We start from the raw sequence: 17,317 nt of genomic DNA on the forward strand, positions 1-17,317 counted from the left end.
AAGAAAGTTGATAGCTCATACCTCGATGCATTGCTGTGTAGCGAACTGTCCTCCTCTTGGCTTTTGTCCTTATTTCTCATCATCTTTTAATTCTTAAATATTAAGGGGGAGGGGGAATCTGTGTTTGCTTTGAAGTCCTGTGCCCAGGTATTTACTGTCAAAAGTTGAAAGAAAGGTAAGGTCCCAGCTTCTATCGATGGTTTTTATTATCAGGAACAAAGTCCTGACGATGTAACGATATTGTTATAACACAACAGCGGTAAGCACCAAAAAGCAAAATATTTCTATTTTTTCTTTTAAAAAAAACCACATAAAAACAGGCTAAACTGAACAGGGAGAATCATCACTATCAATAAGGAAAGTTTCTCAAAGTAACACACTGGATACAAATAACAATCTCTGTATCTTATTGCGTCATCCAGGAATTTCTCATATTTACAGAAAATAAGGCAAACATAAACATATAAATCTTTTAAATTATCACTAATGATCATGAACTTACCTGATCCATGTAGTAGGTCCAAAGCAAGAGTCCTATCTAGTAGTAGAAAAATATCAGATCCAAATAATTAAAAATAAAAACAAAATCCTCCGTTAAAAAACAAAAAATAAATAAAATTATCCTCAAATATGTTAACTGGTCAAAAAAATACAGCAACAATTAATCCTAAAACGGGTCCGGAAGAAAAAAAACCTCATTAGGAGAGCGCACAAAAATGGAGGTGCGCCATGGCTTCTAAGCTGGAAAAAACAACGACCTGGGCTCTCAGTACGGCTGCTTCTTTCCAACAAGGCACGAAAAGAAAGCTCCCAAAAGCTGCTTTTCTCCCTAAAAAAGGTTCGAATCGACCCCAGTAAGTCACTAGGACAGGCAGGGGGCTGTGGGGGCCCCCTGAGGCTGCCTGAAAGTTAGGGAAAGTTGCGTAAAGTGAGGCGAAGGCAGGGAGCAGAGCGCGCTCTCTCTAAGGCACAGCCGCCATCTAGAGCCTCCTTCCCAGCTCTGAGAGCTCTGCCTTTGATTGACACTCTCTACATTTACCCCACAACTCAGGTGATGTACCATAGACCCACCCCTTCATCTCCACCAAAAAAAAAAAAAAAAAAAAAAAAAGATCCTCCATCCCAGGGAGCCTAAGGACCCCTACCCCCACCCCTCCCTGCCCCTCCAGACCACCCCATCAGGGGGAGGGGGGAGGGTTTTCTTAACCCCCTCTGGCTCAAGCACCCTTTTTAAGCCAGAGAGAAATGTAATTTGTTCCTTTTGTCTAAAGATCTGCTAAATATTTCAGTCCTTGAGCTAAAATAACTTCCTCTCTGGACAGGAAGTGGTGTTTTATCAAGCCATTTTGAAAGAGGGATAATTCTTAAGAGTATATAAAGCTCAGCTTAAGTATTAATCTTTTTAAAAACTACCCCCCACCATGGGTAAAATGGTTTCTAAATGAAAGCAAAACCTCAACTTAATAAATTAAATTCAAGTCTTGCCTTCTTTAGGAAGCCTAAAAATTATCTAAGGACTAAGTTTAAGGGGGAATTTTCCATCCCAACTGGAAGAAAGGGGTACAACTCAAGAGCGCCTCCCTAGTGTTCAGCTGCATTAGGGCAAAAATTAATGCAACTAGTTTTTATTCAAGAACCTCAAATTTTCTTCGTACTTTCACAAAATTCTTTAACCCATTATATAACCTTGCCAAAACCTTACCCAAAAAATTCTCATACCACACTGATTTGGGCAAAACAATGTTCTTAAATTCAAGAGCATGGAACTATCATGAAAAAACAAACCCAAGAAACTCCACCTCCAAAACCAACACAACACATATATCTCAACCATTCCCTTGTATTTCAAATCAAATTCTAAGTATATACCCATTTCAACAATGGTAAACTAATAACAATCTGTCATATCTGATGGAAAGTTATCAAAGTAATGTCACAGGGCAAATTCTCCTAAATATCAAAACCGTGAGATCTAAGGAAACAAATCTACTAATGCCAAAACCAAATTATTCAACACTTTTCAACAAGCACCCCAAGAAAACATTCACACATCCAAAACAAATCAAATCAACTTTCCTTACTCAACATTATTATCTGCCAGAACAATGTCCTTCCCTCACTGAGAAATCCATTTTAGATTTACACCCAACAAAACCAACAATGTCACACCTAGGTAAATGTATAATCCATAATCAAAACCCAGCTTCAATTCCATACTTTCTACAAGATAATTCTCCACCAAAATCAAAATCCAAAATCTCACTTTTGATTTATACAAACCAACCAACTCAAATCAGCCAATGAGAATACTGCATATATATTGATCATCGACGTGTATACCTTGGTATTTGACATTAATCACAAACATGGTATGATTAACACTTTCTCACCAAAAGAAAATTAAAGCTACACTATTACTTGTTCTCTGTATAACAGGAAAATATAATCAACAATTCATCTGGTTTATCAAAATAAAGCCTACTACACCCCATAATAGTAACTGAAACTGATTTTAGTTATCAATGAATGAAACCAGTATTCATCTAGGATTCAAACATAAGTTATCTATGACACAGTGTGGTTCATTTATTCTAAATTCCTAAATGTACAGAATAATAAAAATACAGTAATCAATCCTATTTTATAAAATCTATTGCAGACATTATTGCCACCAAAATTTCAAGTCCTTTTGTGAATACCCTAAGGACCTCCCTACCTTCCCTTATAAATCCAACACCTCTTCACCTAATATTAACTATTAAGACAATAGGAGGATTCAGTTTAAGTGTTCAGATATTCTGCAAGATGTTTTATTTATAATATTTAATAAGCATAGGTTAAAGGGACCTTTTCCATCAAAACAAAATAAGTCAGAATAATACTGTATCACTCATGCTGAATTTTGAGGCAAAAGGCATTTTGTTTTAAAAGTTCATTAAAATCTCACAGCAAATTAAACATTCTATTATTACCCACTGGTTAACCTATTTTGTAAGATGTTTCAAGAAAGCATAAAATAGCATTTTAACTGGACAACCATCTTTTAAAGCACAAATAAATTTCCACAACTTTGTAAAAAGACAAATATTAACCAAGTAAAACATTTTCCAGTACACCATTTCCATTTTACCAGCTTTATTCAGTACACTTTACTGCTGGGCAACTGTAAAGGTCAAAGTGTTATTTAAGGCGACACCGAGTATTTAATGAAGCTTCAGCTTAAAAAAAAAAGCCCAAACTGAGAAATTTTAAAGTGTTAGAAATTTTATTAAAGTTAACATTCCACAAGATCATACTCATACAAATCAAACTGCAAAAAATTCCAGGCATACAAACTATCATCTGTTAATGTGCCATCTTTCTTCTCCAAATGTCAAAATGTTCTTAATGATACAAAGTCTCTAGAAAGTCAAATTCACTGTCCATTTGTGCTGGGTAAGAAACCTATATCTTCATTCATTTCATGAAATCCATGTTAAAAGAACCCTGTCTTGGTTGTATATTATCACAGCACTCTTGTATTAATCCATTTTTCTCAATTCCCCATAGTGGACTGCCATCTTGATTTCTCAGTGGTAGGGTCCATTTGAGACACTTCAAGCTGACTGGGTGCTTGATGAAAACATTAAAAGAAAAAAAATGCTGTTGGAATATCAATAATCTTATTCCTTCAGAGAACATCCACCCACCTTGAAGATACTCTTACCATACACAAAGCTTTAATAATTTTATAACAGCTTTAAACTATAAAACTGTATTAAAGTTGTATGTGCGGCACATACAACTTCTCAATAAGAGAATCATGGCAAAACTGCACACCAGTAACGAAGTTCTTTTACTGTCACAGATACACAGTAACCATAAAAATGTGGCAGTGAAGAGTCAAATTTTTAATAGTTAAATGTAATGTTGTTATACTGTCTACATGAGAAGTGAAAACAAAAATTCAAATTCAAAAATTCTGGAAAGCTAAATTACAGCAACACTATGGATTCTAAATCTCAATGCAGAAAACTTTCCAAGCTTCTTCAAATAAAACTAAATATGGAAAAGAATCTTAAAGGATTAAAAAAAACCCGAAGCAGTGGATCACAGCAGTTTTCCAGTCCAACAGATCTTAATTAATTTTGCATAGATAACACAAATGGCCAATATAGATGTCACCATCTTTAGCTACATATATGAGAATGCAGGAAATAGGTAGCCACTAGAAAACAAAATGATCAGAAATGCAAAATATCTCCCTGCCTTATTTGATATTTGCCATAAAATGCTATCAGATTTCAAATTCAATACAAATAAAATATTCTCATTGCAAAAACATCAAACGTTCCTCATTTTTTAAAAAAAAAATTCATTGCTTAAATAATTTTGAAGTAAGGAGATTAAGGGAAGCCAGGATATTTTACCATTAAATAAATGGTCCTGATTCATCATGATAAAACATAATTAGAAAAATAAGTTTTAACCCTGGTCTTCTTTATAAATTTTGCAGCTCTCCAACTAAATTTATAGTAATAAAGTCTGAGTGACTGACTAGGAGATTATTAAATATAAGGGCATTTTTTGCTCATTAGATAGTACCTTGATTCCGAAACTACAATGAGGATTTGCCTATTATATACAATGCAAAAATCCACTTAATAAACCATTTGATTAACCAAGAGACACCACCACTCATTAAAAAAAATACTGAAAATGAGCATCACAACATCAGTAATAAACATCAAACGAAAGCTATTTCTCCCAAAACATTTTTTGCCGATTTCTCTCCAGCCTAAAAGGAGAACTAAAAATAACTCATTTATTCCCCATATCAGTAAAATATCTTCCACTTGTTCATTCCTTACAATTAAGGGACATATTTCTATATTAAAGTATAAAAATAAAAATACCATCATTCCTCTTGCAGAGTTAATTATAAACCAATTTCTCCCCAATCTCTACTGTTACAATGCAGGATCAAGTTGTCAATGAAGTTGGGAATGTAAATACTACTATGATGAACGGTGATATTAATGCATTCATAATCAAGCTACAGTCATTTCAACGGCTATAGGTGCAATTTATTCAATCTAGTACATTAAGTGATAAACTCCGTGCTTTATATTCTTCTGCCACAAGGTAAGAGGTAAAAACCTCATCGCAGACACTATAAGAAATTTCTTTTTAAAACCACATTTTTAAAAAAAATTTCAAAAGAAAGCCCAATGGTATTAAAACCATATCAAAACTAATTAATAAAATGCACCAGCTTGTGTGGCAAAAATAGAGATTTAAAAATACTAGCACATTGGTCGTGCTATCACATATACTGTCATATATTTAACATAGTAAAAAAAAAAAAAGGCAGGGGGAGGAGAAGAAAAAGAATGCTACAAGAAAGCCATGATCAATCTGCACTCGTATAAAGCCAATGAAAATCCAGAAGTGAGAATTCTGTTAATAAGCAAAAGTACTCAGTCAAATATCAAAGCACCTAAACAACATTAAAGGATTTAGGAATAAATCCATTTATTTTCATGGAATTCCAATTTCTTGCAAAAATTAAACTTGCAAATAAGCAAAGTTAAAAAGTGAAAAAGAAAGCAGGCATGAGTTCTTTGAGCCTGGAAATTTTCTGGGTAACAAAATCCAGTTCTTCATCTGTAAAACAGAAGTAACAGTAGTACCTACCTTACGTGGCAGTAGTAGTGAGGATTAAATGAGTTAGTACATTTATAGCTTTTACATTACCTGGCATATAGAAAGACCTCAATAAACAGACCTCCAATATACCACAGTAACCAAAGTACCTGAGGACCTACAAACTAACTTTAATGAATCAAAATAATTTATATTCCAATGGCCATGGTATCTCTGAAAACTCTATAGGATCATGGGGTCAACTTGTAAAAGACAAAACAGTTTCTGCTTTAAAGAGAATTTGATTTTGCATTAAAATAAGATCAGTACAGAAAACTGAGTAGGGTTCAGTATCTAAGCCCTACTACTCCACATCTTTCCAGATTTTTGAATTACTGGAAACACTGCAGAGATGATGGTTTGATCTAGAATTCCATCATCAAACATACAAGCTTCAAGCTAATACTATGAAAAGTTAGGAGAATTTTTCCACTATGATGTTCACTATTTTATACCTCCTTTTTTTAAGAACAAATTGGTTGTTCTAAGATAATTTCCAGGAAGAAAAGACTTCCATGGTAAGAAAGTAATAAGTACCTGCTACTGCTTAAAATCCCCAAATACTATACATCCAGAAATTAAAAACATACAATTGAGCAAGGAGATCTTAAATTCTAATTCAGTAAATTTGTTCAAAAAAACACTGGGATATTGTAAAATAAGTTGTTATTTGAAATGCAAGCAAGTGATTCATTACTGGATGTGTTTAAGAGGGGTTCAATTTCCTTAACTCTACTTCCCAGCAAACCCCCATTTTAACAGCAACAAAAAGTGTTTGGGACAGGGAAAGAGTACAAGGAAAAAGATTAATGATTCTTAATTTTTTAAACAAGTGGCTCTAATAAATACAATTTGTTACTGTAAAACCAGTGGGACAAATGGGTACAAAATTACAATAAGAAGCAGAAATTGATGCTTACATGATGACCAATCCCATCATGTAATTAAGCTTCTTGGTACTTATGACATAAGTTCAATCTTCTTCGTATTGTCTTTAAATCTGAAAACATTTAATAGTGAATTCACATGTTTTGTCTTATTACCAAAAAAGCTTGACTCCTCAACAGGATTAAAACTTATTAACAAGTCTGGGTCCTAAATAAAGTAGGCATAAAAAACTAACTACAAAAAACCCAGCCAGCTGTTGTTCACAACATTGTTACACTATGTTGTTCAACTTTGCTGACTAAGAAAGAGTCATCTTACTTAAGGTTTTTACAATCAAATCCAATCTTCCCCATTATCCCATTTAGTTTAAAACCTGACTACATGTCCATGAAAGATTGAAAGTTGTGGTCTCTTGTAACTTTAAAGATTTTACTGAGTCAAGTTTTGGCATTCAAGCGTACCTAAAAATTAGTATTTAAAGCATTATAAATAATGAATTTCACTTTTTACTAGATTAGACCCAAAACACTAGTTGATAATGTTTAATAGCAAGTATATACAATAAATGAACTAGTATTTATTGAGCATCCACTATGTGCCAGGCAATCATTTTAAAATATAAGGCATGAAGTCAATAAATTACACTACATTAGTAAAGTTTTCATCTCTGCTCTCACCATCCCCCATCGAAAAAAAAAAAAAAAAAATTCACTATTTTACAGGCCCTGGTAGCCATTTATACAATAGAAGTTCAAGTAGTAATTATAAGCAAAGATTATCACCTAGAATCGATTCCCGAATGTGATTCAAAAAATTACTTTTATGAAACAACTACTAAATAATTATCATACCTAAAAAGTTTTGTCAATAATAAATCCTTTTGAGAATTCATTCAAATTCATTTCTACATCTTACCACTAACTCTTTTCCCACTATTTTTCAGATGGGGAATTAGAAATTCCACGGTAGTAGTAGTAACCAAACCTTCTAATATCAAGGCAAAACCCCAGTGTGAAAAAACACTTTTTGTTGGGCTTTCAAGTTTAAGGAAAGCTCATAATTACTTCATTTATTTGAATTACTAACAATGAAATCCATTAAAAAGTACGCTCTATTACCAAGAGAACCTAAGGGCTTCTGAGTTTTACACATGTGAAGTTGACAAAAAGGAAGGATCCAGGGAAAGAGTAGGCAAGGTTGCCTAACAGGAAAAAATACTAAGTATTTCATAGGGTTTGTGGCCATTAGCTACAGCTACTCTCAACTCTGTAGCTGTAGTTGGAAAGCAAACACAGATAATATGTAAATGAAAGCGCACAGCTGTTGTGTTCCAATAAAATTTTACTTATAAAAAGAGGGGGGAGTTTACCAACACCCAGATCTAGGATGCAGGGTTTTGTGGGTTTTTTGGCCGCACAGCGCATGCGCGATCTTAGTTTTCCCCTACCAGGGATCGAACCCACGCTCCCTGCAGTGGAAGCATGGAGTCTTGACCGCTGGACCACCAGGAAGTCCTAGGGTGCAGTATTAAAAGCATGTTCAAATGTGGTTTTTTTTCCATTTTAACTTTGCCTGACCTTAAGTAAAAAAAAAGTAGAAAATAATATAAGGTTGGAGTAAATTAACGCACAAGATTTTAATAATAAACTTCACATACATCTAACCATGTTGATTTATTTTTGTACTGCTTTGAGCCTCACTAAATCCCTCTATATTTTTACAGACTCTGACTCAGTTACTCAAAATTTCCAAAGTCATATTTAAAATTAAAAAACAAATTAAACATGTAAATTGAGAAAAACTTACTAAATTCTTCCACCAACATCTATTTCGTTGTACTGGCCCCTTAGATAATTCAGCCTCAGGATTCACATTTCTGTAGAAATCAAAAAGAATATAATTGTATGTACAGAAAAAGACAAAAACAGATTTATTTGGAAACTTCAACATCTTATCAGTATCACTAGCCAGAAGACCGAGACATACATGTATTTATAAATACAATCCAAGCAGAAAATCAAAAGTTCTGATCCAGAGGATCTTAAGTTTGGCTGTTCATTCACAGGGCTCACCTGTAGAATAAAGTTACTATAAAAACACGTCACGTCTCAGGCCCCAAGAACTTCCTAGGTAAAAATCTGGGCTCCCTAACAGGTAGTCATGGTTGCAAAATAGCTGTTTAACAGAGCCAACATCACTCCTTCCTTAACAGTACAGAATTATTTTATCTTCTGGTCCTTCAACGAATCTGCTTTCCAGACTTCTAAAGGAAAGCTTCCATCACCAACCTGGCAAGGCCATGTTTCTCACTCTTCAATATTACTACATTATTTCATAATATCATGTACTTTAATCAACTCTCTTCTAGGATAGAAACCTTAAGCATAATTTCAAATTTTCTCTACTAATTATATTGACCTACACAACACTAACCCTTTCTAAAATATGTGCATGATAAAAACTACTTTTTATCTGGTTACTGATAACCATTACTTTTCACTGGTTAGACTGAAATACCTCATAAACATGGAAGATGTTTCCTGTATCTCAAATAAATTGAGAATACAGGCATATACTTTTTTCCAGTCACTCCTGTGCCAAAGTATGATTATAATAATCACAATAATAGGTAGAACTACCCAAAAAGCTTTGTTCAAAAGTTCAATATTAAAGTGTACCAATTTAAGGATTTTTAAAAAGCAAAAGAAGTTTAGGATCTAAGCTAAAACTAAACTACCTAAATGCTTTTTCCATGACCAAGGTTTCCAATTTTTCAAATTATAAAGCAAGTTCCTGATTATCTTACCAAATCTAAATCCCTTTAATTGTTTTGACTAGTCATAACCAAGAAATAGTTAAGATCTGCTTCAAGATTTCTTTTAAGAGCAAGGTGCTAAAATATCCTCCCAACAAGTTGATAAAACAAAGCAATTTACAAGAAACAGCATTATTATTAAGCTTCCAAATTTAATCTGATCTTATAAAGACAGTTACACTGAACAATGACAAAACCTAAATCAATCAAGTAAAATTGATTTAACCCCTAAGAGAAGGGCAGAAATGACTTAAGGAATACCCACGAAAGAAATGTCTGAGGGAAACCCATCACAACTTAGTCTGACAACATGCTTATAAAAAGGCTACCTACCAGTACAAGTATGTGGCTCGGGGTGCTCACTGCATCGAAACCAGAGGAGGACTTGGATCACACTTTGCACCACCACAAAAATTACTGACACCAATGTAATCTACCACTCAATCTCCTTCCCCAAAATTGACAAAGTAGTACTCTGCCTTCCTTTAAAGGGGGGGTAAGCCAATTTCACCTTAAGCAGATTACGAAAGTTGATAGTTTTGCTCATACTCCTATCTATCTTTAATATTTTGCAGTATCGAGGATCCTCATTTAGTATGAAATTATAGGTATAATATAAATAACAACTTTGGTTGCTGGTCATTTTATAATAAAAGGCAAAGACAGCTTTAGTCAAGCCTTAATATTATCATTACTAGCTCATTTGTGTTTTTCTTAAGATTTGGTTTTGTCACCTTTTAAAGTCCTTAAAACAATTTTTACATTTTAATTAAGAATAAAACCCGAGGGCACTGTGAAATATAAGAAACCATCCACAAAAATAAGGTACTAGTGATAAAATCATTAAGTCATAAGAAAACTGTCACAACTCATAAACCATTGAAGTTAAGCAAAAATAATTTAGCTTGATAACCTAAATTAAAATGATTTTGACTACTATGTAATACACACATTAGAATATAACTGCCTGTTTGGGAAATATTCAATTTCAAATAAGTGGTATAGTTTCAAAAAACAAAGATTGTTCTCTAAAACACTGGATTATCTAGCTTTACAAAATACATAAATCAAATCGTTGTAGGAAACATGTTACTTGAGAGTTATGTAAACAATCAAAGCACATAGTTTTTACTTATAAAGTTCAGAATATCCCTGAATTTAAGTTGTAAATGTTAATTATATTCAGAAATAAGTCAATTTGAAAATTAAAAGTTTGTACTGACCCACTCAATCTGGAAGGGAAAGGTAGTTTGTAAGATGAGGATATTTATCTTTGAAATATAGATTTCTTAAGGGAAATTATATAGCTTATGTCAAGCACGTAAGCTATAAATCATCATTTATAATCACAATGGTCAGGTGCAAATGTTACGTTAAATACACTAATCTTTAAATTATTTAATAAAATAATTATTAGGAAAAAATTCGAAACAATGCTTTCATTGCAGCATTCTAAATCTTTATTTTTTAAAGACAATTTCACACCTTAACTGCTTAAGATCAACTTTCCATTATGCCTGCATTTATACTATTTATTAATATTTTAGAACACCTAAAATTAGGAAAGTCAGGTACACTATCGCCCAGGTTTCATCTTATTCAAATAACTTTAACAAAGAAATAACATCCATGATTTGCAATGCAAAAATTACAAAAACTACTTTCCAGTTTAAGAGAACTAGACACTCTATTTTTACCACACAATTCAGGAGCAAAAATGTATCTTAAGAGATTGGAAACTCCAAATACTTTATACAAATTAGGAGACTAAGGTCCACAGTGAATAAAACGTCCAGATTACAGGGCTAATTTACATTAGAAGCTGGGTCTCCTGACTGCTGAATCACAGTTATATTTTCCACTCTATCACACACCTCTCATTAATGCAAAAGATGGAGATGTCCTCAAATTAACATTTCTCCCCTTATGCCTCTCAACAAAGAAAATCAGAGGAGAAAAGGTAAAATAATTGGTTGTCCGCAGTCCAAATTTTTAAATAATCAAGAAACTGTGAACAGTAAACGAAACTTGAAAGAAAATTTTTATTCAAAATTACCTATTCCACATAATACAACCTCTATTATGTTGTAGTTCATGAAAACCTTTTGTTAACTATAGGGCATGGCTTCTTTCATTTCTGTGGAACTCCAGGGAATTTTTTAAACAGTTATTACCAATAATAACAAACGCAATGCAAGCCAATCACCAACTTCATCAGGTGACTTTTATGATTCAAGAATTCAAAATGCTAAAATAAAAACAAATATTTAAATATTTATCACTTCAGTTCTTAAGCAGAAAATAGTAAACTAACAATGTATTTATGAAATACAGTAATTAAAAACAACAGTATCTTCAGTTATATTTGCCCCCATGTGTCCATTATTTCTGTCCACCAAAAATATTGCCAATTTTACAGGCTTGGCTCAGCAGATTTCAAAACACTGATTCTAAATATTATCATGAAGGTCGAAGTACATGTAGGTCTTTTTAAAATGTGACTTATTATAATCCTTTATCTTGTTGGTGATAAAGGGAAAACTATACTCCATTACATTAACTTAGGAGTTACTACAAGACTTAAGTTATTTTTATAATTATTAATACTTGACTAAAAAAGATAAAAATTTTCATTTAACATTTCTAATCTTCTTTAACCATTCATTTTTTATTCTATGGGTTCAAATTACGCCTTTGGTAGGCCATTATAAATTACTACCAATTTATACTTAAACTTAGGTTAAACTTCACATACATTTGTGGCTTACGAGGCCCAATTCTCAATTTTTGTAAGTGTCCAACCACATCTGAATGCCAACCTAATATCCTATCATTTACAAAGAGGAAACCCTAACCTTGGCATTTATGATAAACGACCTTGGGATGAAAGACGTCTTAACTTTTTTATATATGTTACATCTTTAAAACATTATTGTTAAAGGTCTAACATTTGGTTTTCTTTTGTACACTATAATAAACACAAATCTGATCAAACTGCAAAACGGCTGAAAAGCAAAAATTAAGCTAAAGCAAAAGCAATAAAAGTATTACCTTTATCACCTATTTGAATCAACAGAATAAGCCAACACCAACGATGAATTTTCCACAAAAATTACAAGGACAAAGGTAAACCTGCCCTTACATTAATTAATTGGTTATTTGGCTATTCTTAAAACTTCCCAAGGTATCTCATTATATATTTCCTCTGATAAATCCCTTCCTAATATATACTACTTGACGGTAACTTCCCCTTTTCAGTGTTAACTTAAGAAGTAATTCTTGAAAATTCTGTACAGATTTTTTTCATTCATGTACCTAATTTTAAGATGTCAAAATACCATACACATGTTGAAATTATTTCTTCCTTTTATGCTTTAAAAAGACTAAGCTATAGATTAGAGATCTCTTTAGTCACATTCTAGTTTCCTGTAAGATAACTTACTTTTGCACCTGTTTGGAAAAAAGACTCATAAAAACAGGTAAAATGAGTATTTTAAACCCATTACATAATAACTAGAATATGAAAGGGTCTATTAAGTTTTTGAAATATAGTTCTTTTAAGATAAATCATAAGATCTGCAAATACAAAATTTTAGGCCATTTCTAAAACATAATCTGCATCACCAAAAAAATGGCTAAAGAATGTACATTTCAGATTGTAAAGATACGTAATTCTGATGACTCAACTACTGATTTAACCATAATTCTAAAGCACCATTTAATTGAAAAATACTGAATGTCTCACTGCTGATGTAAATTACATGTATCAACTATTTTAACATTAACACAAAACTGCTTTGATGTAAGGAAAAGAATTTGATGGGCTTTTTCTGATCCCTTTTTCGAGATAAGGTCTACAGTTTATGTCGCACTGACAAACTTTAGTGATATTCTCCTGTTGGTAGCTATTAGATTTCAGATGTTGGATAAAAACATTTACTTACTTGCTATATAAAATACAGACTATCGCAAAGATTTCATTTATCCTCAAGGATAAAATTCCACGGTCTCAGTCTTCAAAATGGCATACCTTTTTGGGGAAAAAAAACAATATTCTAAACAATTTATTGATGGAACCACCAATAGCCAAATACTAATATGTGTTTTAAAACTTTTTATTACAAAGAAGAAAAAATAAAATCTATGCTCACAAAACCCGATTTTTAAAGCATTCTTTCCTAAAATCCATTAGTATGAATAGTAACTAGCTTAAATTTCCCAAAAAATTTATTTCTTTAAATATTTAAAAGATTTAAATTGTTCGCACAGTATATTAGATAGCAAAAAAGGAAAAGCATATCTTAGGTTTATGGTTTTCCTCAAAGTATAATCAGTCTTTTCTTGTTCCCAAAACTAAACAAAGGCTTAAAGGACCTTCAGTATTTTAAACTATTCAAAAGGCACATTAAGTTACAATGGCTATGCAGATACACTTTTCATACAATGAAAAGGTTTAAAGATCTTGCAAAATTATTTCAGATATTTACTCATACTCATAATCACTATTCACTAAAAATATATATTATCAAAGAAAATAAAAACCTAGTAAGTTTACTTTTATGTCAAAGTAATAAAAATTTACTCTTACCTCAAATAAAAGAGCTGTATTTGTTCAGAACCATCATCAACCAAATATAATTTTAATCTTGTAAGTTACCTTTAAAAAAAAAAAGGAAGATGATTATCAATGTTTTGATTTTTAAACACTTCTTGGCCAAAGTTTCAGTGTAATGAAACAATGAGAAAATATTCCAGAGACGACGATCACTGGACAAATTCAAGAAATGGCTCGACACACTACCTATACATTTTAAGGTTGCAGTTATTTATCTTAATACCTATCAGTCTTTATTTTCCTCATCTTTTGGTTGTATGGACAAACACTAGAGATTAAGGCATTGAGATTAACAACAAAAAATTCACATTTTTGGACAGATTTAAGATTATGACCTTGTTTTCATTTTTATTCTTCTTTTGATGGCAAGCAATACACGAAAACAAAGGAAAAGTTTACCATTTTTAAAGACTGAAATCAACTTAAAATTTTCTTTACCGTCTAGAAATACCTTTTACAATTATGAGCAATTAAAAATTAACTCCTCCAGGAGAAATTAGTGAAGTTAAAATGGCCACTGGTTACTTTAAATTTTTAAACCACAAGTTATTTGATCTCACCAAGTGGGATATTAGCTTTGTCTTTAAAGCAAATCTAAAACATGTAGTATCTATGACCTTTATTCAATTTCAAACTGGGGTCTAGAACATTTTCAGTCTCTCCCTTCCCCCATTTCTCATGTAAAAAGATGTTATGAGGTTAAACTGCTAGCAATTATTCTGCCTTTCGCTATTCAAAAAAACTAGATTCAGAATATTAATTTCAAACGACTTGCAGTGTTCAAAAATTTCAGAAATGTTGATTTGAAAAACCAAAATTGTTACTTAAACAACAGAGTCTCTAAAATCAAGATATGCGCAACTGATGTAACGTGTAGCACTATATGAATGCTATTAGGAAAATAAAACAATGTCACTGACAAAAATACCCTCAAAAACACAGTCCATTACACCAGTATCTTTGATTTTATAAGCACTACGTAAATCTGCCCAACTCTATTTTTACGTAAATCTGCACCTCTACAACACCAGAGCTACCGCAGGATGAAGACAAATATATTCTAAAATACACAAAGGTTTGTGCATTTGTGATATGTTCTTCAAATCACTAAACTCAAATTCCCTCTCAGACAATTTTTTAAATTCCTAGACTATACAGAGGACTCTGCAAGTTTTTTAAAAACCAAAATACACTATTAAAATACTGTTTCGTTTTGAGCATATCTGGATTTTTATGCATGCAACAAATGCAACAAATATGGCTCCTCTTCATCGCCCATTACCGAGCAGTCCTACTTTAATATTTACACTACGAGAAAGTAACTTCACAAAGAGATTTGGTGTCAGAATATTCCTTTGTAAAAGTTCTGTCGACCATGGCTTGTGATAATACACATTATTTTTTAAAATCATCAAATGATGAACTTAAACTTTTAAAAGTCTAGGAACTAACCCAAGTACGGTCTAACATTCAGGTGTGGTAAGTTACAGATAACGGCTCCTTATGACCTTTTTAAAAGTAACCAACAGTAGATCTAATCATTGTTCAAACATCAGAATGTCAAATAATCTTGGCGTAATTACTCAGTAAAATAAACTACCTTAATCAAACGTCATCGTCTAGCACCGTAATTAAAATCTATTTCCATTAAACAGCCTTGACGACATAGTAAACTTGTCTTCGTAATTTTTGAAATACCAGAAGCACTCCTCCAACTTGCATTTTTAAAAGACAACCTTAACGTCAATAAAGGTTTGAACAAGCAGCAAGTACCTTCTCATCTGCAACACTGCAGCCGTTCTCAAAATCGGCTTTGAAAGAGTTAAAAGCCAACACCCAAAAGAAAAAAAAAAACAAGTTTTATTTTTGTTGAAACGTAGTCAGGGTTCCATTGTTCTTTTAAATTCGAAAACGAAGATGAGTTCCCACCTCACCGGAAAGGGGTTAAAAAGCTCCCCCGTCGGAGAACCTGAAAAGGATTTTTTTTTTTTTACCCTAAATATCAAAATAACTCACCAGGACAGAAAGGGGCTCTCCTCGCGCAGTCCCCTTCAGGCTCCCGCCCGCGGTCACCGCCGCCGCCCCTTTCCCGGTGGGGCCGGTCTCGGCAACGAGGCCACCCCCCGCCCGGTCTTCAGCGGGGCCCCCGCGCCCCCAGCCCCGGGCCCCGCGGCGCTTCCCGCCCGGAGAGCCAGAGTGCGGCGCCTATGGGGCTGCTAGGGGAGAGCCGGCCGGCGAGGCCCGGCCCGCCACCCCCTCCTGTTCGCACGCTCAAGGACATTTTGCTTTTCCTCCCAAGGACAAAGGACAATAAAAGGAGCCGGGGAGCCACTCACCAGGTCCGAGCTCCGCGGTCGGCACCTCCTGGTCGCCCGCACCCGAGTCCCGCGCCGGGCCGCCCGCCCGAGCCTCCCGCCCGTACCGGGTCGAGCCGCCCGGGCCCCGGGGAGCCTCCGCGGCCGCTGCCGCAGCGGCGCTTTCCGCGTCGCGGGCCCGGCCGTCCCGGGCGCCTCTGCCGCGGGCTCCGACCCCGGCGCGCGGCCCGCCTCGCCCCAGCCGCGGCCGCTTCGCTCCCGCGGGCCTGCGGGCCGACCGGGCGCAAGTCCCCGCCAGCCGGCGGGCCCCGCGGCCGCGGCGGAACGCCTGACAGCTCGGGGTGCTGCTGCCTCTCCGGCCATCTTGTGCCGTGTGTGTGTGGTGTCTCTCTCCCGTCTCCTCTCTCGGCTTTACTCCCTCCTCCTCCTCCCCCCCCGGCCCTCCCCCCCCCGCCCCACACACCACACAACATGGCCTCTTTGCTGCGGCGGCGGCTGCTGCGACGGCAGCAGCCTCCGCCGAGTTCCTGCCCGCTCCCCTCCCCCACCCTCCCCGCCTCCCGCCCGCAGCCCCAGGTCGCAGTACGCATGCGCACTACCGCCCGCCCGCCGCGGCCATTGGTTCTGCGAGCTTCCTTCCACCCTTTCCCGGGAGCGGCCCCACGCACGCTCGCAGGCGTCTTCCTCCCGCCTAACAACAACCACTTCAATACTATTGGCTAGTTCTGACCCCACCCCTTCAGCTACGTCCCCGCGGATAGGTTGGTCTTAATGCCATTCACCTTCCGTAGGTGTTTCTGGTTTTCTTGAGGGATCCCAGCTGGCGATTGGCTGGTGATGGAACCTTTGGGTTTGGCGCTGGGCTGTTGCTTTGCGCCTCGCAGTGCGGACCCCTCGGGGAAGGTTAGAGGGGGTTCCTGGAGCGGGGTAGGCCGGGCCAGTATTATTAGTACAGTGCCCTAGAGATAAGGGCTTCGCCCCTGGAAAAAGCTTGGAATT

General features: G+C 35.4%; 1 protein-coding gene and 1 long non-coding RNA gene across 8 annotated transcripts in view; both read right to left on the minus strand.

The window, feature by feature from the left end:
* Window positions 1–1,036, minus strand: part of CHD2 (chromodomain helicase DNA binding protein 2) — a 122,477-nt gene extending 121,441 nt beyond the window's left edge. Inside the window, exons 1-2 of one of the 2 annotated variants that reach the window (XM_082617122.1) lie at window positions 503–1,036; window positions 22–154 (exon numbers count right to left, since the gene is read on the minus strand). In XM_082617122.1, the coding sequence (XP_082473248.1) occupies window positions 22–83 (62 nt within the window). In that variant the 5' untranslated portion in view covers window positions 84–154; window positions 503–1,036. The remainder of the gene's footprint in view (window positions 1–21; window positions 155–502) is intronic. The other variant, XM_082617125.1, reaches the window with a different exon arrangement.
* A 2,210-nt stretch (window positions 1,037–3,246) lies between these two features.
* LOC309802380 lies at window positions 3,247–16,679 on the minus strand. Of its 6 annotated transcripts, XR_014293784.1 has the most exons (7): window positions 16,340–16,679; window positions 15,938–15,972; window positions 15,777–15,814; window positions 13,977–14,045; window positions 13,333–13,418; window positions 8,380–8,449; window positions 3,247–3,612 (listed from the first exon to the last, which is right to left on the minus strand). It is a non-coding gene; the product is annotated as an uncharacterized lncRNA (long non-coding RNA). The 6 variants fall into 6 exon arrangements; XR_014293783.1 differs by lacking the exon at window positions 15,938–15,972; XR_014293785.1 differs by having other exon boundaries at window positions 15,777–15,972.
* Window positions 16,680–17,317: the final 638 nt, after the last annotated feature.

The sequence above is a fragment of the Mesoplodon mirus genome, assembly GCF_964341445.2.
Source record: "Mesoplodon mirus genome assembly, chromosome: 4".
NCBI classification, from domain to species: Eukaryota; Metazoa; Chordata; class Mammalia; order Artiodactyla; family Ziphiidae; genus Mesoplodon; species Mesoplodon mirus.